This window comes from Sinohyriopsis cumingii, unplaced genomic scaffold (genome assembly GCF_028554795.1).
Source record: "Sinohyriopsis cumingii isolate HCF-2022 unplaced genomic scaffold, ASM2855479v2 utg002708l, whole genome shotgun sequence".
In the NCBI taxonomy this organism is placed as follows: Eukaryota; Metazoa; Mollusca; class Bivalvia; order Unionida; family Unionidae; genus Sinohyriopsis; species Sinohyriopsis cumingii.
Window position 1 is genome coordinate 22,162 of NW_028316278.1, and position 21,603 is coordinate 43,764.

The 21,603-nt window shown below is 37.2% G+C and overlaps 1 protein-coding gene across 1 annotated transcript; it reads left to right on the top strand.

Annotated features, from left to right (window-relative positions):
- Positions 1 to 10,917: 10,917 nt before the first annotated feature.
- On the top strand, positions 10,918 to 14,452 carry LOC149770088 (uncharacterized). The gene is made up of 3 exons (XM_089949409.1): positions 10,918 to 11,088; positions 11,338 to 11,507; positions 12,957 to 14,452. Exons 1-3 carry the CDS (start codon positions 11,035 to 11,037, stop codon positions 13,234 to 13,236), a joined length of 504 nt encoding a protein of 167 aa, XP_089805535.1. The 5' UTR covers positions 10,918 to 11,034; the 3' UTR covers positions 13,237 to 14,452.
- Positions 14,453 to 21,603: the final 7,151 nt, after the last annotated feature.

A 21,603-nucleotide genomic window follows, 5' to 3' on the forward strand; every position in this document is an offset into this window, starting at 1 on the left:
TTATTTTATAAATCTGGTTTTCAAAAACAGGCAGCCTCATAAAATGGGACATTCATTTGACCTGTTACTGTTATTTTGATATTGTAGTAGAACCTATTTATGAATCATTCTTTCTTCAATTACTTCTTTCATAGGTGCTTTGTGGTTTCTCTTAGCTCAGGCATGCTGAGAATATCTATTGTCAGGAAGTGGATCTTGGTGTTAACCTGTCCCCAGACTCGGCGATGACAGTCATATAAATTTAATATCACATACATCGAGAAAAAATAAGATTGTTACACATCAAATAATCAAAGATTTAAAAAATATCAGGGTATATGTATTATGTACATGTGTGCACTACAATAAATACTGTAGAACTCAGTCATGAAGGTAATATAGATACTTGTACTATATACGATTTGTGTTGTGTATATGGCACTTGCTAAGAAGACTACACGATAAAGTTATCCCAGTCCAGTCCTGTATTGTAACAGCAATAAGTGCATCTCTTCCCATGTACACACGCATATCCTAAGGTAGTAACACGTATCATGTGTGTGTGAGTGTGATTTGGAGTTTTAACATAGCTATAACAATTTTTCAGTCATATTGCTACAATGTCTGCAATGTGGCAGTTTATAGTGATGTCTAGCACTGGAGCATCATGCCACATACATATAGCATGATGTCCCACCAAGTCATATTATCCTGACACCAGGCCGACCAGTCCTAACACTAACCTCTTAATGCTGAGCGCCAAGCGAGGCAGATGTTAGTACCATTTTTGCAAGTTTTTGGTATGAATCGGCCAGGGATCGAACCCACGAGCTCCCGCATCCGAGGCGGAATCACTAACCACTAGACCACGGGAGCGGTCACACACATATAATGTAGAAACTGATTTTGTTATAGTAATTTAAAATGTTTATTATAATGACTTATACTGATATATAGTGCTATTTCAGATTAGTGCAATGCCAAGGAATTAGGAAAAGAACGAGTTCCAGACCCCATTACACTTATGTTCCTTCGGTTTTATGCAACACAGCATGTTGGTATTTTTTTCCCTCTTAAAACTAACGTGCATCCGACATCAACTTCTACATCTGCAGTCACGCGCTGCTGCCAGTCTTCCGCCTCTGACATCACTCGCGCTGGGTTTCCGAAGATTAAGGGAAGTTATGCATACGAAGCGGGAACGTTTATTTGACCGATTTGATAGAAAACGACTGTGTACTACGTGAGGATCTGAATTTCAGCAAACACATTCCTTTGGACATTTTTATATACTCTAGTAAATAGGAAAAATAAATAACATTGGAAGAAAACCTTTCAGTCATATATTTGTATTCTTCAGCATATTACCGACAGGAGGTACTGTCTGTAGTACCGTTTCAACAAGGTCCCAGTTACACTTAACGTCTCAAATGTTCTTCCTTATATAAATATTTTCAGTATGTGTTCAAAGGTATAATTTGATAATAATAATAATAATAATAATAATAAAATAATAATAATAATAATAATAATAACAATGAGGACTTTGTATAGAGCCTAATCTTTTGAAGGTCTAAGAGCTTTACAACATTAGACAACACGTATAAGATAAAAACATATAATGATATCATTACAAAAACAAACACCGTGAAATTAAAAAACATTAAAAAACATGCTGAGAATATTTAAGGTAGGAAGCATTATTAGGTCTTTAAGTTTGTTCTTGCAGTCGAAATAAGTGAGTTTTGAGAGCCCTCTTGAATGTGATGACTGAGTCTTTGTGTCTTTGTGTTCAGTGGGCAATTCATTCCACATTGCTGGGCCCTGGTATGCAAAAGAACGCTTTCCATATGACTTTGTTTTCATAGTGGGAATAATGAGTATACGATTGTCAGAGGAGGAGCATAAGTATCTTGCTGGTGTGTACACACGGGTGAGGTCGGATAAGTATGTTGGACAGGTGTGTTTTGAACTTTTTGAAGTTTCTGGAGCAGAGATTGAGATAAACCAGACAGAATTGAGTTACAATAGTCCAGTCCTGAAAGTACTAATGAACACACACGTGTTTTAGTGGTATCAACTGAAAGATATTTGCGAATTGAGCCGATGTGTCTCAGCTCAAGATATGCAGCCTTGCATATGTTCATGACATGTTGGTGCAATGTGAGAGTACTGTCCAGAGTAACACCTAGGTTTCGTACTGATTGTGTGAATTTAATGTTGGTGTTGCTGATATTTATTGTTTGAGGTAGAGGATGTGAATGAAAAAGTCTTTGTGTTGTGATCAGAATTGCCTCAGTTTTATCATCATTCATCTGCAGCTTGTTACATGTCATCCATGATTTCACATCAGAAATGCACCTCTCCACACTTTGGATGGTAGCATCAACTTCAGTTGGGTGGCTAGATTTGTATATTTGGGTGTCATCAGTGTACATTTGGTGAGACACTGGATGATGATCTATGACACTTGAGAGCGACTGAGTGTACAGAATGAAGAGAACAGATCCAAGAACAGACCCTTGTGGAACACGTCAACATAGCTCAACTGGGCTGGAGTGTATTCCATTTGCAGATACAATTTGTGTCCTGTTGACCAAGTAGGACTTGAACCACAGTAAGGTTGTATCATGAATGCCAAATACATGCTGGAGACGGCGAAGTAATATATCATGGTCTATTGTGTCAAATGCTGCATACAAATCAAGGAGGGTGAGGACTGTAATCTTTCCGCTATCCAGCGCAGAGAGAATAGCATTAACTACATTTAGAAGAGTAGTTTCAGTACTGTGGTAAGGGCGATAAGCAGATTGTACATTGCTAAAAAGACTGTTTGAATTTAGATGAGATACAAGTTGGGATAGAACGACCTTTTCTAAGATTTTTGATATGAATGGGAGATTAGAAACTGGGCGGTAGTTCTTTAAATCGTTATGGTCTAGTGTTGGTTTCTTCAGCAGAGGCTTTACAATAGCAATTTTTGAAAAATGATGGGAATTCCCCGGATGAGAGAGAGGTATTAATAACATCAGTTAGTGAAGGCAATACTGGATCTAAGCACTTAAGCAGCAGTGATGTTGGAATTGGACCAAGTTCACATGACTTTGGTGTACTCTTCATCAGGATTGTACGTACGAAATCGATAGAGACAGTTTCAAATGCTGCTAATGGTTACCGCTCAAATTCTGTATCCCAACTGTATGGTGACGACGAGTCAATTGAAATTGTGGCGTCAAGCTTATCTCTAATGGTTTGTACTTTGTCACGGAAGAAATTTGCAGGCATATCCGGAAGGTTGACTGGAGAGAAGGTAGCTGGAAGTGGTGTAGATTTGTTCCTTGACATTAGCTTGCTAGTAATCTCGAAGAGCTCTTTGCAGCTTGAACTTTCCATGATCTTAGTCGTGTAGTGGGCTGATTTCGCTGCATGGACTATATTTGTGACATTCTTCTTAGCGGCTTCATAGATTTGCTTATGAATAGTGAGTCTGGTGGAAAGCCAAAGCCTCTCAGCTTTACGGCGGTCTCTTTTAGGAGTGCGAATTTTTACCATCACACTGCTATACCATGGAGAACACTTTTGAATTGATACTCAGCACTTGGTAGCTGGCGCATGTTTGTCAAGCAATGAACGCAGGCAGTTATCGAGTTGTTCTGCAGTAGGAGGTAAGCAAGTTGTTAAGTTAGCTTGCATATCGTGCATTAGTTTGGTTCTATTTATCCTACGGAGGTTTCTCTTAGTAGCAGATAAAGGTGGAGGGTTAGGGACTGATACGTCAAGATGGCATATAATGCAGAGGTGATCTGATGCAAGGTCATGGGATACCAGGGAGGACCGTAGAATGTTATCATCAGGTCTATGAAGAATCCAGTCTAAAATGTGACCATGTTTATGGGTGGGTTGGTTAACTGACTGTTTCAGGTTGAAAACATGAATGGAATCTATGAGTTTTGATGTATTTGGGTTTCCGGGACAGTCAAAGTGAAAGTTGAAATCTCCAAGAATAACCAGGTTGCCACCTATCGATGACTTTATTGTTTTACAGTACATGCAGCACACATCGAGGATTAAAAACAATTACAATATACATAATGGCATTAATAAGATTTTGTTTTATCTTCATGTACAAGTTAAAACTTTCGTCAAATTTTAGGAATTTTCTACCCTTTTTTAAGAATGCAAGCAATCCAAATTCTACAGCTTTGAACGAAGGATTTGATTTCTGTACTTAAGTTAATTTGATCTTTGCCGCTAATACAATTCTTAATAATGACAGATGCTACGAAATCTTAATTTGAGGTGGTATTCGAAGACTTTTTGTGAAACCGAGGCCATGGTGCCCAAAACGGTACCAAGTCATGTTCGATAGTAATTTAAATGTTCATGTCTCTCGGCATTCGTCCATCTTCGGGTGACGATGGTGTATCTTCCGGTTGTGTGTCCTATCTCTACATTCGCGAGTGGCTGAAGAGTCCGACCCTAGAGTGACAGTCTCTGTTGCACTTGCTGCAGGTGAACGTCGATGCTAGTTGAGGCTGTTTTTGTTTCGCCTTCCTCCTGGCTCTCTCTGCAATGAGGCTTGTGTTTCTAGCTTCATCGGCTTTCTAAATTTTCATGTATGTATTGAACTAATAGGGTATTTGTTATATTCAGATATTTTGAAGTGATCCCTCATTCGACTGAAGCTAAAATTCGGTTATTTTTGTACATGACCCTATTTGACAGTACCGAACGTATTACACACTGAAAAAATGTTGTGAAAGTATTGTCGAAGATCTTCTATTCTAACCAGTCAACACGGTCATGGAGATTATGCAGTATACCGACTTCAGTGGTTGTCAATGTATATACTGGTAAAGACCAAGTCATTCACGGCATCGAACGAGGCCGTCATCCTACTGGAGATAACAAACACAAGTTAGGTCATGAAAATTTCATCGCCTCGTATTCTAATTGCCAGTAACAATTTACGAAATTAGCTGACTGCTTAGTGGTAAGTAAATCTTTTTTTAATATAATTCATTTCAAATTTGATGTACTGGACATATCGTATTTATGTCCAATTTACAAGTTAGCTTGTTTATACCTAGAGAATAAAATGACGAAATTTCACGAACTTCTTACATTTTGTAAAGGTTTTACTATGCAAGTCCGATGGCCGTGCTTTCAACAAAGAGGAGAACTGTTAATTTTCTAATCTTGTCTCCATCCTATAAGTGAAGATTAACACTTTGGTGTGGACTTTGTATTAAACATCTGGGATGATGACCTCATAATGTATCTAGAATAGTAGGAAAGGATATACATGTACCTCAAGGCCTAAAGACGAACTAATAATGACATAACTATATACCAGTATACACACATATACGAAGTTAACTCCACCCACCCTCTCCAACCCCATTCAAAATACGTCGTTTAATGTGAATGTTTTCGTTATCTAATTTTATCACATTATCTATAAGATATTGATACAAATCTGGGCATTGTAGTGAAATCAATGTCACGACTCATGCCGAGATGTGCTAAGTGTCCCTGATGGGTTTAGAACGGTCCGATTCTTTCATTTGCATTCATGATGAATCATTTTTCGAGGAAAAGGAGGCTATATAAAAAATACCCTTTAAAAGATCGTGTCGTGAAGAGAAGTTAGGAGGCAGGTGGAGGGAGCGAGAAGTAGTTAAATGGGAACATTATACCATCCATTTTACTAGTTCTAGCACACAACTTGTCCTCTGAAAAATATTGTAATGATGGGATACATTACCGCTCTCTTACCAACCTATGTATGTATGTATGTATGTATGTATGTGATGATATTCTCTCACACTTTATTCTTTCTCTCCCACTCTCTTCCTCGATTTCGTTACCCAACAAAATAAGCACACAGATGTTTATCATAAGCATATTTGATTGATACTTGACATGTAGCGTGTTGTCAATAACATCAATCGATTGATCACTGACGACTATCAAACCTTATAGCGTGTTGTCAATAACATCGACCGATGCATGAATGGCTACTATTAAACATTGTAGCGTGTTGTCAATAGCTCAATCGATCAATGATTATTAATGAACCTTGTAGCCAGTTCTGAATAATGGATCACTAACTACTATTTCTAGTGCTGCTGTAGGGAAACAAATCAAACATATAAATGAAAGTCACGTAATTTTTATAGAAAAATGAAAAGCAAACTCGTAATATTTATTCTGGAAACAACGACCGAAAATCTGTAAATGATGCACCAATTTGAAGAAAACCAGATTCACAACGCAGAGAGCCATGTCAATGTAGTAGTCACGTGACACCAAGAAACACATCGCTGACACGTGCTCGGTACTTCTTGAAAATGGTTTTCTCCACCCTGCTGCGATACCTACAGGTTTCTGGTCATTGTTCTGAGAATAAATATGTTGAGAATTAAGAGTACATTTTATTTATTTGCAAACATTAAGTGACTTCTACATAAGTTGTCCAGATTCTATGTACAGCAAGTTTCGAAGTTTGTTTATTGTCGATGTCACGTGACTGTATGACCTCTGATATCGTTGACATGTATGTTGCGAGAGTTGTGTAGTCACGGGACTAGGAATGCCAATGGCCAGATCCAGATCAAATTTCAGCAATGACGTACTTTTGTCTCGTCTGTCAGCAAATTAGAGACATGACGAATGATATGCTCACGATTTTTGAGTAAATGACTCATATTCCTATCGATTTCATGCAGGTATATCCCGAAGAAAGGTCATTTAAGTTTGCTGGGCGGGCTATTAAGCGGCTACATTTCCTATACAAGGCAAAAATACCTTAACATGGAAAACAGCCTATCACCTACACCCCACGACTTAATATTCCCAATGAGGCCAGAGTATACGCCATAGGTCAAATTCCTGTCAGAGTTGATACATCCTCTGAACCAATGTTTTACATGCTGGGGACACTATAGAACCTACAGTGTAATGTTAGTTACAGTACTGAAGCTAACCACATCAAACAATGTATGCAATAGTAACTTCATAGTCTCGGTGTTAAATTCCCGTTTGAGGCTATAGTGTTCCCTTCATATTAAACCTACGGACATTTGAATCAATTCCCATGTTTCTTCCATTATTAACCCACGACGTAATGTTAATTCCCGTTTGAGTGCCAAGTGTCACATATTACTCCATCGTTTGTGCATAAATCATACGACTAATCGTTTAATTATGTTTACTCTTGGCGTATTAAGTGGCCATCCGAAATAAATATTTCATAAGTTAAAATTCTATTAACTGCAAATCTTTCTTGAATTCAAGACCTTTTAAAAATAGTACGAAGAGCGTAGGATTTTGCTGAAGCTGTCTCTGATAATAATACTAGAAGTAACACTAAAAATATACAACTTTGGGAGGTACATTGAAAACAGTTTGATTATTAGGTCAAGTATTCATCAAATACTTCAGGCACTTATAATGCTATTAGAGTTACAGGAAGCATGTATCTGTAGTAGTTGCACTTCATTCAGATATCCATTTCATATTCAACAGTATTTATTTAATTTATTTAATAACAAAGATAACCCACGGATTCTTCCTTTCTTCGTTTCTTCTTCAGGCTATCCCGAGCATTTACATCCACCGATAGTACACCGTGAACAGTCATAACAGCAACTTTTATATTTATCTCCAGCAACCATTGGCTCATGTGATTATTTTAACAAACAAACGAACGTGTTGAAACTCACACAATGTCAGTTTCAATACACCTCTGAGTATTTTGTAAATATTTGCAACTGTAAACTGTCGGAATTCGAGTGATTGAAGTATGATGAAACTGATGCATCGTATGCAAACTTGAAAAGTTCATTGTTAGCGAAAGGAAATACGTGAGTAATAAACACTGCCATGACTGCGCAAAACACAAAACAAGGTCATGCTGACATTAATGATAAGTATACTTGTGAAATGCACGTAAGAAGACTAATAAAGAAATCTGCGATAAATCATGATAATAAATTCGAATTTAGTGTTAATAGTACACAAAGCTAATAAAACTATGCTACTACCCCTCACACCCACCCCACGCAAAAAAGAATTCAAAAAATGAACGATACCAATTAATGAATAAATTAAAGATTGTATAGCTATCTATTTTTTTAACTTTAGCGGTGGCCTTATGAAAAATGCTAAAAATAATTTTTCTGAATTCAATTTACCTGAGATACGTGCCACCCCTATATCAATTAGGTACCCACAATTTCAATTTTTCCTTTATTGCGGTGGGGTGGATGGGTGGGGTGGACACGGTTGCTTAGTTAGTAGAGCGTCGGATTCGTTATCTCAGGATTGCACGTGTGTGCGATACCTTCCCAAGTCACAATCCCCGTTGGCTATCTCGTTGTGTCATATAAAAAGGTACTTAGCTTATATTTCTCGGTATAATAAAGCAATCAATGTCTATAAACTGCTGTTTAAGCCCCATTCACCCACCCCGGCATTTGTTTTTGGACCACATTCATTTGTAAGTCAACAGAGGAAATTGCAGTATTTTAAAGAGATAAGCAATATTTCGAGTTATTTGTAAGTTCTTAATTCAAACCTTTGTATAGATAACAGAAGTATTTATCAGAAACATGTAATAAATGGAAAGTAGGACTGAATACAGAAATGGTGTAACAGAATACACATGAAATGCATATAATTTATGGCGTGCAGAGATTAGAAAACTTATCATAAGCAGCATGGCACAGTTATCAAACTATATGTGGGTCATGTGTTATGTATATTTGATTTAATTTACATCTGATTTAATTGTTTTAAGTTTTGAAATCTTTAATTTTTTAATTTAATTATGTCAAAATAATGTAGTTCTGTTTACTAGGAACTCGATAAAAAATAAATTTATAAAAAAAACTTGTTGACGTGACTGTTACTAATTTTGAATTAAGGTCGGGGACATTTTTTATGAAATAACAGACAGGAACTTCAGTTTCACTAATGGCCCTTCTCAGGATCTCTTTACTGTTCGACGAGAACTGATTATCGTTTGTCACCCTGATTAGAATAAAGAGAATGAGTAGTTAAAAAGAGGATCAAAGTGATTAATACCTTCTGATTGCTCCAAACAAAGAGTGAGCGTGACCTCATCAAAAGCCTGACCAATACACGTGTCAGCTAAAGGAATACGTCCTTATCAACATCATTCTCAAGAGCTTTCTTTGCCATAGCTCTGGTAACTGCATAAGCTGGGAATAAATCAGGGTATTCCTTTTCAATTGGATTGACTTTCTGAGCCAAGCAAGGTTTGTCAGTTACAAGTGTATTAACCACAACCTTGTCTCCAGCACGGTCGTTTCCTAGTAATAAATGATTGCCCTCAAAGGGTAAAATAGACACTGTGCCGACAGTCACGGGTCCTGAGACTAAGTCTGATGACAAATTTACACAGTGGAGAGGAACATTAACAAAGCTGCACTCTACTACCTGAATAAGAACACTCTCGTTAGAAGAAGACTTCTCAGAAAAAGGCAAAGTACCTGACAATAAACGACTCTGAGAAGCTCCTGTGTCCCTTAAAATTTAATAGGGATAAGCTTGCCCGAATCACCCAAGGGTGATATAGAACCTTTCGATATGAATGGTTCATAATTCTCCATAATAAAATCAGACTGGAGTTTATTAGACCCAACAAATGTATTGCTTTCAATACATGACCATGACCTTGACCACTTAGAAATAAGGGCATTTGGAATAGGACTGTCTTGATTCTGATGCCTATTTTTCATTTTGTAGCAATCATAAATAACGAGTCCTTTTTTCTTGCAATAGGCACATGTAGGAAGAGACAATGATCTCAAATCAAGCTTATCATAAGCTCGATCTTTAGAAGTTGTGTCAGTGTGAGTTTTAGAAGGGCTTCTATTAGGCTGAAATACGTTTCTGCCAGAAGACAATTGAGTAGAAGTCTTGTTTACAAAAGTAGTTTCCTTCTGTTGCAGCCAGTTTTCGAGTTATATGTTAATTTTTCTTCAGATTATTTGGATTCTAAAAGATTAATTCGTTTCTCTGGAAATATTTTTGTGCTCATGCAGAAGTCTTGAACAAAGACATTTCTTAAAAATTGTATTCGGATTTCGAAAACCGGAGTGATATTTCTTCTGTTTCTACAAGGATATGTAGACTTGAACACAGTATAGGATACATCATACGTCATCGCCTTCCATCTTGCATTCTTCGTCGGGCTCTAGCTTGAGTTCATTAGAACATTTCATTACTAGGACTTCTAACATTTGTTCGTGGATTATTCTTTGATTACTTTTGGATTTGTTTCTTAAAACCGTAAGTACTTATTTTTTATGTTTACATTATTTTTCCAGGGAAATAAATAATTTGTTAAATGTTTTCAAAGCTTGTTGTTTCGACTCTTTCCTGTGTTACTTTTTGTTAGAGCCTAAATACGTGACACATAAAAGTAGAGTACAGTTGATGCAGTCACTACAAAAAGCAGAGATGAGAAAGTGAGACTTGTGTAAGGGGTATTATTATGATGAACAATCCATGTGATTTAGTGGAGGGAGTATGGAATGGACAATACAAAGATTTTAAGCAGTAAGCGTATACAGTTTGCATTTTTAAAACAACCTTCTCTACAGATGAATTCGTCTGCTATTAAGAACCAGGAAGTCGTGTGCACGTGCTGATAATCACTTATCTACTACTGCGGCAATGGATGCGAAAGTACGAGATACTGACATGCTTCCAATTACCGCTATTTAAGGCATGTCGCTACACTGAGAATAGGGAGCGCAAGAGTACAATCCTCTCCAAAGATCGCTGACGAGCTATACTGTATAAGTAAAACAATGTACTAAACACAAAACGTATAGGTCATAGCAAGGTCGAATTCAATAAGTAATATAACTGTAAACAAAACTCTCTGAAAAGATCGTTTCCTCCTGTTGGCACTAAGACAAGTATAAATAGGTCTTAAACAAGGATGATTTTATTTCGCCCACTGTTATAAATACAGATATAAAGAACGTTGTAGTCACAGAGATCAATTGACTGTCAGCCATGTGTCACAAGAAACTTATCTTGAGCCTTTTCGTGGCCCTTTGTATTTGTCTGGTGAGTATTATTGGTAAAGTGTTTGAGATATGCCGGACGTTTGAAAATAGCTAGATTCAGTTTTAAAACTATTCTACATGTCATTTTTTAAACAAACACGAATGAAAATGTGTTGTCTGTAATGACCGACAATTTACTTGTGCATAACGTTCTATAATTTATTAAAAAGACTTTATCCAAGCGTGCTATGAAAATTTCTTAGGAAAATTACCTACATGTAGGTACATAATATTCCAAAATCATTTTCAGGTGTGCCAGGCTTCATCGTCTGGGGAGAGAATTGGTAACAGAGCCCGGTCGTACATGTCAAGTCGGAAGTGGTTGTATTCCAGTAGTCACGTGACTGGAACAAACACCAACAAATGCAACATTTTTGTTGCAGATGTTCTAAAGGAGGAGACTTGCCCCGCCCCAAACAGGTAGGCTTTCTCTTTTCTTGTTTTGTTGAGCAAATACTAACATTTACCCCTATATTACGCGGTCTAACTGCGAGCAAGGTAGAATCTGGTGTGGAAATCATACAGCCCTGGGTTTCAGACTGATATCGTTTTTTGTTCACCAATCACAAATGAAGTTACTTTGAAAGTTCTGTTTCTGACTGGCTGAAACTCAGTCTCAAACTCAGACTCAGTATTTTGTGATTCCAAGACAAGGCTTGAACTTACAAGCCAAATGGTAAGTATTTAAACTGAATTCCTATCATCCAGTGCAATCATAGATCTGAGATATGTGTCTAAGATATTCACAGTTTGATGCGCTCTGTACAAGTGCTGTTTGACAAAAATTCGTTTTTATTTGCCATCTCTGTTCTCAAACTCTTCACCGTGACACTTTTATTTATCTGTCTTGCCCAAGGAGACGAAGAACACAACGTTCTTCCGCGGATATCAGAGATGAATCTCATTACATTCCAGCAACGGTTAAAGGCATGAACAACTTGAGGAAAAATGGTTGACAAACATAAAGCTACAAGTTAGCAAATAAATATAGTCGAATGCAAAAACATGAACATAAGGAATCCTCTATTGTTGTTTGTTTTAAACTGAGACAATTAAAAGTTATTAGACCATATAAACTTTGCGTGATTGCTTTTGAATTAAAAATTGAGTCAGGTAGATACTATTGTATAACGAGGTAATATGAGATCTGTGAATATAGTCCATGTATGAGTAATCACAAAAATGACAGGCCTATATATTTTAAATGACCAAAATATGAGAATATGCACGAAGGCAGGAACATTCCTCTCTCTCTTTCTGTGTGTGTGTGTTTGTTGGATTTTTAACGTAGCTTTAACAATTTTTCAGTCATATCGCTACGATGTCTGCATTGTGGCAGTTTATAGTTATGTCGAGCACTGAGGCATCATGCCGCAGACATGTAGCATGATGTCCCACTCAGTCACATTATTCCTACACTAGTCCAACCAATCATAACACTAACCTCTTAATGTTAAGCGCCAAGCGAGGCAGCTGTTAGTACCATTTTTAGAAGTCTTTGGTACGACCCGGCCGGGGTTCGAACCCGCGAGGCGGAAACGTTAACCACTAGGCAACCCGAGCTGTACATTCCTAAATAGCTAATATTCACATCATGGGCTTTAAACTTAACTGAACTGATTTAGCGTAATTACACAAAACAGTGGTAAACCTTTTAAAACTTGTTGGTATTGTTGGCTATACATCTAGTTTATTTTCTGTTATTATTATTATTATTATTATTATTATTATTATTATTATTATTATTCGTATATAGGTAGCAGTGGGTTGGGGAACCATTCCACTGACTACCTCGCAATTCATTATATAGCCAATTGGACCATTATTTAAGAAAAATTGATTTCTAGCTTTTTTCTTTTTGTTTTCAAGATGGTTTTGGTATTATTCACCGATTGGAGCAGAAGAATGGGCCAATCCGAATTCGTGGTACTTGGGCACCTCCCGCTGTTGGGAAAGATGCAACAGCCCCGTGAAGGGTGATGTCATAGCAACGGGTGGTCATGTGGGTATTGTTTCCGGTTATCGGAAAACAACGAGTGCTTCAGCAGCAGCTAACCCTCAAGGCTTGATTGTCGAGAACGACTGGGGTTTCCGAAGCGGCCAAAACCCAACTTGCTGGCGCTATCGACACTACAAATCCGGCTGTTAAAATACAACGTCTCATATTTGACAAAAACTGTCCGGTGATCTGAAAACTCTTTGTAAAACTGCAGTGACCTGAAGAATGTGAAAACAAATATTGATATAATCTTTTCAATACTCATTCAGCACCACTTTTTCCCTCGTTGAACTGAATGCCAATTATTTGTTTCTTTACTTTATTAGGAAATCAGTAATTGTTACAAATAAGAGAGGGTTACAACCAGGGGAAAAGTACTGTGTGAACGCGTGGAAACGGCGTTCCCTTACTTTTTGCACGTTCCCTTACTTTTTGCGCTAGTTATTGTCCTCAACTGAGTAACGTGCGTTCTCTCACTTATTTATTTAGCACTACACCACTGTTTATAAGCAAAAGAAAAGTAAGTCATGTCCAATTTTAATTATTATAGTTATCATTACAAGGTAAATCGTAATCTCGGTATGTATTTTATAAGCAATTTAATTTATTTCAGATGACCTTCCTAATGGACACCTATAATTCACAATCTGTTGATATCTTCATCGACAAGGAATGTTTTCAGTATCGATGGATGGATGGATGGATGGATGGATCGATAGATAGCTAGATAGACAGACAGACAGACATATAGATATATATACTGGGTGAGGTGGGTGGATAGTGAATGGGTAGGTAGGTAGGTTGGTAAATAGGTAAGTAGGTGGGTAGGTAGGTAGGTAGGTAAAGCTGAAATATTTTTGTCAGAGGCTTAATGGGGCAAAGATGAAGTTAGAAGTTGACGAGTTTTCCCGCTTGGTAGCAACAACGGAAAGTGCTATCCCCATATTCTACTGAGGATGCGTGTTAGCACAAAGTGAAATTGTATATGGAGAAAGAATAGTATATACAGATTAGAGAATTTATTTTCGTCCTCTAGTATACCCCGTGTATACTAGCTTGCATGGGAAATCTCATTCGAAAGTACTTCTCGAAGAAACCATCCATGCACAAGTACATTGAAATAAGAAAATATGTTAACTGGAGAAATTTGCTTAGGATGCGTTTAAAATTAGAGATAGATTATTATTTCTAAAGTAATTTCTTCATAGATTGTTTAAATTTGTCTATTCTTTCCTTTTCTGCTCCTGACGATTTGTGTATTGCATTTATGTTTGAAGATGTACCTACAACATTTGGTAACCATGCACTATTTGTAATATTTTTATAAGTATGTAAATGCTTATGATAATAAACTAATGAATTGTAATGTATCTTTCTATAATAGCCCCTATGCCTTGATTTCTGTCAGAGAAATTCGGAGTAACTGCGTATTTAGATGAGAGTTAATTACTGTATCAACATTAGAGTAGTTATGCTACTCGCAAATCCACGGAGATTTCCATTTTTTATGTGGAGATGTGCGTATTGGTACGTGCAGGCCAGGTGATCAATGCTGTTATCCGTGGACCCTAGTTCCGATCTGAGTAAAGGACGAATTAAAAATGCTCTGCCCTCTACAATAATATTGTCTTGCCCCCCACCAATAGCTCTCTCTCTCTCTTTTGTGGCAAAATATCTATCCACAAACATATTTCTTGAAAACAATACGTGTTTATCGAATGACATTGTTATCAACAACAACAATTTACAGAAGTGACAACGTTTGCGAATTGAATTATCGATGTAATCGGTGTTAAATTTTGTTTGTATTACATTTTTACATTTCTTTTTCGTACAAGTGTAATAATTATCTCGTTTTTAAATATATTGTAATTGCAATTAAATCCGCTCTGTTAATGTGCTCACAGTAACTAATATATAATTCTTAACACAGGGCATTGAAACGTGTTCATGCATATTGTTGTATTGTATATTGTTTTGGCAATACGTGAAAGAAAACCACATGTACATTTTGGGAATAGAGTCGTGGTTTAAAAAAATGGTGATACATTTGTCATTTTCTTAATGGATGGTTGTAAAATTACTTCAACTTCTTTAAAGGGTTTGAAAAAGTTTGCTCTTCTGTTAATATTCAACATTAAAAATGTGATTAAATACGTCTCTTATGCATAGAACCAACCGTATTATTGTAGGTGTCTGAAAAATGACTGAAGTATACGAGATCTTTCAACTGTTTCGAAGATCAATAAGCTTCCTAGTCATGGGACTGTGTGACGTCAGAGACGGGACAGCTGAAACAATTGCTAGTCAGCCTTGTTGTGTACTTTTTTATTCCTGAATTTAGTCATTTTGGTAATAAACCTATTTCAGGTATGGACAGACATTCTCGTTCCTCAAAATTTCAGCCATACCGGTTTGAGACGTTGTCAAACGATGCTCTAGATTTTGACAGCTCGGAAACCGGCTCATCAGCTGAGAACTGTTGTGAAAGACGATATTAATATCAGCGTACTTATGAACAGGAGTTGATACTATCGTTTTTTTTTCGAAAGACATATTTCAATTTATATTTCAAAAATACAAGTTTAGTTTTATTTTTAGTTCTACAAAATAATATATGTGGGTGGGGAATGTAAACAGTAGTGTGGCGGATATTCATTGCAATTGCTAATATGCGTGTAGGTGATATAATTCAAGGTTAGTTTAGGATAACATTTAAGTATATTGCACGTTCTTTGTCAGATAGTGTGTAAAATTTTGCTTTTAAAATTGTGTCTGTGCATAGACGTGTTATATATCTCTGTGCATGTCTATTTTCTTTTTTGGAGGGACTGAGAAGTAGTGTTCGTCATGTGCAATATTGAGTTCATGTGATACGCCCTGTTAAGTGCCTTAAACAGTAACATCATATTCTCCATTATACATTCTTGTGCTTATGCAATAAAACCTGCTAAAGAGATAACCAACACTTCTGCCAGCAAAAAAGGCCAACTTTCATTGTATGTGGTCTGTCCAAAGATGCTATCTTATTTATAAACACCCACATTTTGTCTTTCGTTTTGCGAGTTCGGCTTACCAAACAAGTGATCGCAAGTTCGATACTACCAGATATTTTGTGCTTGTTTGTATTTTGATGTTCAACTTTAATTTAATCTCGCTCATCCAATCCATTTTAAATTCCATTTTAAATTCTAAGTTTTACTTTAATATTTTACGTTGAAACCTTTTTTATCATTCCTCTCCTAGGACGTGCAACCCGGCTTCCAAACGAAAGGTCGCGTGTTTACAAACTCGCGGCGGCATTTTAACATTTTTAAATACTTCTTTTGGTATTTTTATGTTCAAAGTTTCTTTTAAACTCGTTCATCCCATTTTTGTAAAATACATTTTTTGATACTTGTTTTCTGTTCAAGAGCAGGCAATTAACCCAGCTTTTTAATATTCAATAACTGCGTGTGGCATTATTTTATAAATCTGGTTTTCAAAAACAGGCAGCCTCATAAAATGGGACATTCATTTGACCTGTTACTGTTATTTTGATATTGTAGTAGAACCTATTTATGAATCATTCTTTCTTCAATTACTTCTTTCATAGGTGCTTTGTGGTTTCTCTTAGCTCAGGCATGCTGAGAATATCTATTGTCAGGAAGTGGATCTTGGTGTTAACCTGTCCCCAGACTCGGCGATGACAGTCATATAAATTTAATATCACATACATCGAGAAAAAATAAGATTGTTACACATCAAATAATCAAAGATTTAAAAAATATCAGGGTATATGTATTATGTACATGTGTGCACTACAATAAATACTGTAGAACTCAGTCATGAAGGTAATATAGATACTTGTACTATATACGATTTGTGTTGTGTATATGGCACTTGCTAAGAAGACTACACGATAAAGTTATCCCAGTCCAGTCCTGTATTGTAACAGCAATAAGTGCATCTCTTCCCATGTACACACGCATATCCTAAGGTAGTAACACGTATCATGTGTGTGTGAGTGTGATTTGGAGTTTTAACATAGCTATAACAATTTTTCAGTCATATTGCTACAATGTCTGCAATGTGGCAGTTTATAGTGATGTCTAGCACTGGAGCATCATGCCACATACATATAGCATGATGTCCCACCAAGTCATATTATCCTGACACCAGGCCGACCAGTCCTAACACTAACCTCTTAATGCTGAGCGCCAAGCGAGGCAGATGTTAGTACCATTTTTGCAAGTTTTTGGTATGAATCGGCCAGGGATCGAACCCACGAGCTCCCGCATCCGAGGCGGAATCACTAACCACTAGACCACGGGAGCGGTCACACACATATAATGTAGAAACTGATTTTGTTATAGTAATTTAAAATGTTTATTATAATGACTTATACTGATATATAGTGCTATTTCAGATTAGTGCAATGCCAAGGAATTAGGAAAAGAACGAGTTCCAGACCCCATTACACTTATGTTCCTTCGGTTTTATGCAACACAGCATGTTGGTATTTTTTTCCCTCTTAAAACTAACGTGCATCCGACATCAACTTCTACATCTGCAGTCACGCGCTGCTGCCAGTCTTCCGCCTCTGACATCACTCGCGCTGGGTTTCCGAAGATTAAGGGAAGTTATGCATACGAAGCGGGAACGTTTATTTGACCGATTTGATAGAAAACGACTGTGTACTACGTGAGGATCTGAATTTCAGCAAACACATTCCTTTGGACATTTTTATATACTCTAGTAAATAGGAAAAATAAATAACATTGGAAGAAAACCTTTCAGTCATATATTTGTATTCTTCAGCATATTACCGACAGGAGGTACTGTCTGTAGTACCGTTTCAACAAGGTCCCAGTTACACTTAACGTCTCAAATGTTCTTCCTTATATAAATATTTTCAGTATGTGTTCAAAGGTATAATTTGATAATAATAATAATAATAATAATAATAAAATAATAATAATAATAATAATAATAACAATGAGGACTTTGTATAGAGCCTAATCTTTTGAAGGTCTAAGAGCTTTACAACATTAGACAACACGTATAAGATAAAAACATATAATGATATCATTACAAAAACAAACACCGTGAAATTAAAAAACATTAAAAAACATGCTGAGAATATTTAAGGTAGGAAGCATTATTAGGTCTTTAAGTTTGTTCTTGCAGTCGAAATAAGTGAGTTTTGAGAGCCCTCTTGAATGTGATGACTGAGTCTTTGTGTCTTTGTGTTCAGTGGGCAATTCATTCCACATTGCTGGGCCCTGGTATGCAAAAGAACGCTTTCCATATGACTTTGTTTTCATAGTGGGAATAATGAGTATACGATTGTCAGAGGAGGAGCATAAGTATCTTGCTGGTGTGTACACACGGGTGAGGTCGGATAAGTATGTTGGACAGGTGTGTTTTGAACTTTTTGAAGTTTCTGGAGCAGAGATTGAGATAAACCAGACAGAATTGAGTTACAATAGTCCAGTCCTGAAAGTACTAATGAACACACACGTGTTTTAGTGGTATCAACTGAAAGATATTTGCGAATTGAGCCGATGTGTCTCAGCTCAAGATATGCAGCCTTGCATATGTTCATGACATGTTGGTGCAATGTGAGAGTACTGTCCAGAGTAACACCTAGGTTTCGTACTGATTGTGTGAATTTAATGTTGGTGTTGCTGATATTTATTGTTTGAGGTAGAGGATGTGAATGAAAAAGTCTTTGTGTTGTGATCAGAATTGCCTCAGTTTTATCATCATTCATCTGCAGCTTGTTACATGTCATCCATGATTTCACATCAGAAATGCACCTCTCCACACTTTGGATGGTAGCATCAACTTCAGTTGGGTGGCTAGATTTGTATATTTGGGTGTCATCAGTGTACATTTGGTGAGACACTGGATGATGATCTATGACACTTGAGAGCGACTGAGTGTACAGAATGAAGAGAACAGATCCAAGAACAGACCCTTGTGGAACACGTCAACATAGCTCAACTGGGCTGGAGTGTATTCCATTTGCAGATACAATTTGTGTCCTGTTGACCAAGTAGGACTTGAACCACAGTAAGGTTGTATCATGAATGCCAAATACATGCTGGAGACGGTGAAGTAATATATCATGGTCTATTGTGTCAAATGCTGCATACAAATCAAGGAGGGTGAGGACTGTAATCTTTCCGCTATCCAGCGCAGAGAGAATAGCATTAACTACATTTAGAAGAGTAGTTTCAGTACTGTGGTAAGGGCGATAAGCAGATTGTACATTGCTAAAAAGACTGTTTGAATTTAGATGAGATACAAGTTGGGATAGAACGACCTTTTCTAAGATTTTTGATATGAATGGGAGATTAGAAACTGGGCGGTAGTTCTTTAAATCGTTATGGTCTAGTGTTGGTTTCTTCAGCAGAGGCTTTACAATAGCAATTTTTGAAAAATGATGGGAATTCCCCGGATGAGAGAGAGGTATTAATAACATCAGTTAGTGAAGGCAATACTGGATCTAAGCACTTAAGCAGCAGTGATGTTGGAATTGGACCAAGTTCACATGACTTTGGTGTACTCTTCATCAGGATTGTACGTACGAAATCGATAGAGACAGTTTCAAATGCTGCTAATGGTTACCGCTCAAATTCTGTATCCCAACTGTATGGTGACGACGAGTCAATTGAAATTGTGGCGTCAAGCTTATCTCTAATGGTTTGTATTTTGTCACGGAAGAAATTTGCAAGCATATCCGGAAGGTTGACTGGAGAGAAGGTAGCTGGAAGTGGTGTAGATTTGTTCCTTGACATTAGCTTGCTAGTAATCTCGAAGAGCTCTTTGCAGCTTGAACTTTCCATGATCTTAGTCGTGTAGTGGGCTGATTTCGCTGCATGGACTATATTTGTGACATTCTTCTTAGCGGCTTCATAGATTTGCTTATGAATAGTGAGTCTGGTGGAAAGCCAAAGCCTCTCAGCTTTACGGCGGTCTCTTTTAGGAGTGCGAATTTTTACCATCACACTGCTATACCATGGAGAACACTTTTGAATTGATACTCAGCACTTGGTAGCTGGCGCATGTTTGTCAAGCAATGAACGCAGGCAGTTATCGAGTTGTTCTGCAGTAGGAGGTAAGCAAGTTGTTAAGTTAGCTTGCATATCGTGCATTAGTTTGGTTCTATTTATCCTACGGAGGTTTCTCTTAGTAGCAGATAAAGGTGGAGGGTTAGGGACTGATACGTCAAGATGGCATATAATGCAGAGGTGATCTGATGCAAGGTCATGGGATACCAGGGAGGACCGTAGAATGTTATCATCAGGTCTATGAAGAATCCAGTCTAAAATGTGACCATGTTTATGGGTGGGTTGGTTAACTGACTGTTTCAGGTTGAAAACATGAATGGAATCTATGAGTTTTGATGTATTTGGGTTTCCGGGACAGTCAAAGTGAAAGTTGAAATCTCCAAGAATAACCAGGTTGCCACCTATCGATGACTTTATTGTTTTACAGTACATGCAGCACACATCGAGGATTAAAAACAATTACAATATACATAATGGCATTAATAAGATTTTGTTTTATCTTCATGTACAAGTTAAAACTTTCGTCAAATTTTAGGAATTTTCTACCCTTTTTTAAGAATGCAAGCAATCCAAATTCTACAGCTTTGAACGAAGGATTTGATTTCTGTACTTAAGTTAATTTGATCTTTGCCGCTAATACAATTCTTAATAATGACAGATGCTACGAAATCTTAATTTGAGGTGGTATTCGAAGACTTTTTGTGAAACCGAGGCCATGGTGCCCAAAACGGTACCAAGTCATGTTCGATAGTAATTTAAATGTTCATGTCTCTCGGCATTCGTCCATCTTCGGGTGACGATGGTGTATCTTCCGGTTGTGTGTCCTATCTCCACATTCGCGAGTGGCTGAAGAGTCCGACCCTAGAGTGACAGTCTCTGTTGCACTTGCTGCAGGTGAACGTCGATGCTAGTTGAGGCTGTTTTTGTTTCGCCTTCCTCCTGGCTCTCTCTGCAATGAGGCTTGTGTTTCTAGCTTCATCGGCTTTCTAAATTTTCATGTATGTATTGAACTAATAGGGTATTTGTTATATTCAGATATTTTGAAGTGATCCCTCATTCGACTGAAGCTAAAATTCGGTTATTTTTGTACATGACCCTATTTGACAGTACCGAACGTATTACACACTGAAAAAATGTTGTGAAAGTATTGTCGAAGATCTTCTATTCTAACCAGTCAACACGGTCATGGAGATTATGCAGTATACCGACTTCAGTGGTTGTCAATGTATATACTGGTAAAGACCAAGTCATTCACGGCATCGAACGAGGCCGTCATCCTACTGGAGATAACAAACACAAGTTAGGTCATGAAAATTTCATCGCCTCGTATTCTAATTGCCAGTAACAATTTACGAAATTAGCTGACTGCTTAGTGGTAAGTAAATCTTTTTTTAATATAATTCATTTCAAATTTGATGTACTGGACATATCGTATTTATGTCCAATTTACAAGTTAGCT

Coding starts and splice junctions, on each gene's coding strand:
- LOC149770088 (XM_089949409.1), top strand. CDS start 11,035: ATGTGTCACAAGAAACTTATCTTGAGCCTTTTCGTGGCCCTTTGTATT. Junction 11,089..11,337: donor TGGCCCTTTGTATTTGTCTG/GTGAGTATTATT, acceptor AATCATTTTCAG/GTGTGCCAGGCTTCATCGTC. Junction 11,508..12,956: donor ACTTGCCCCGCCCCAAACAG/GTAGGCTTTCTC, acceptor TTTGTTTTCAAG/ATGGTTTTGGTATTATTCAC.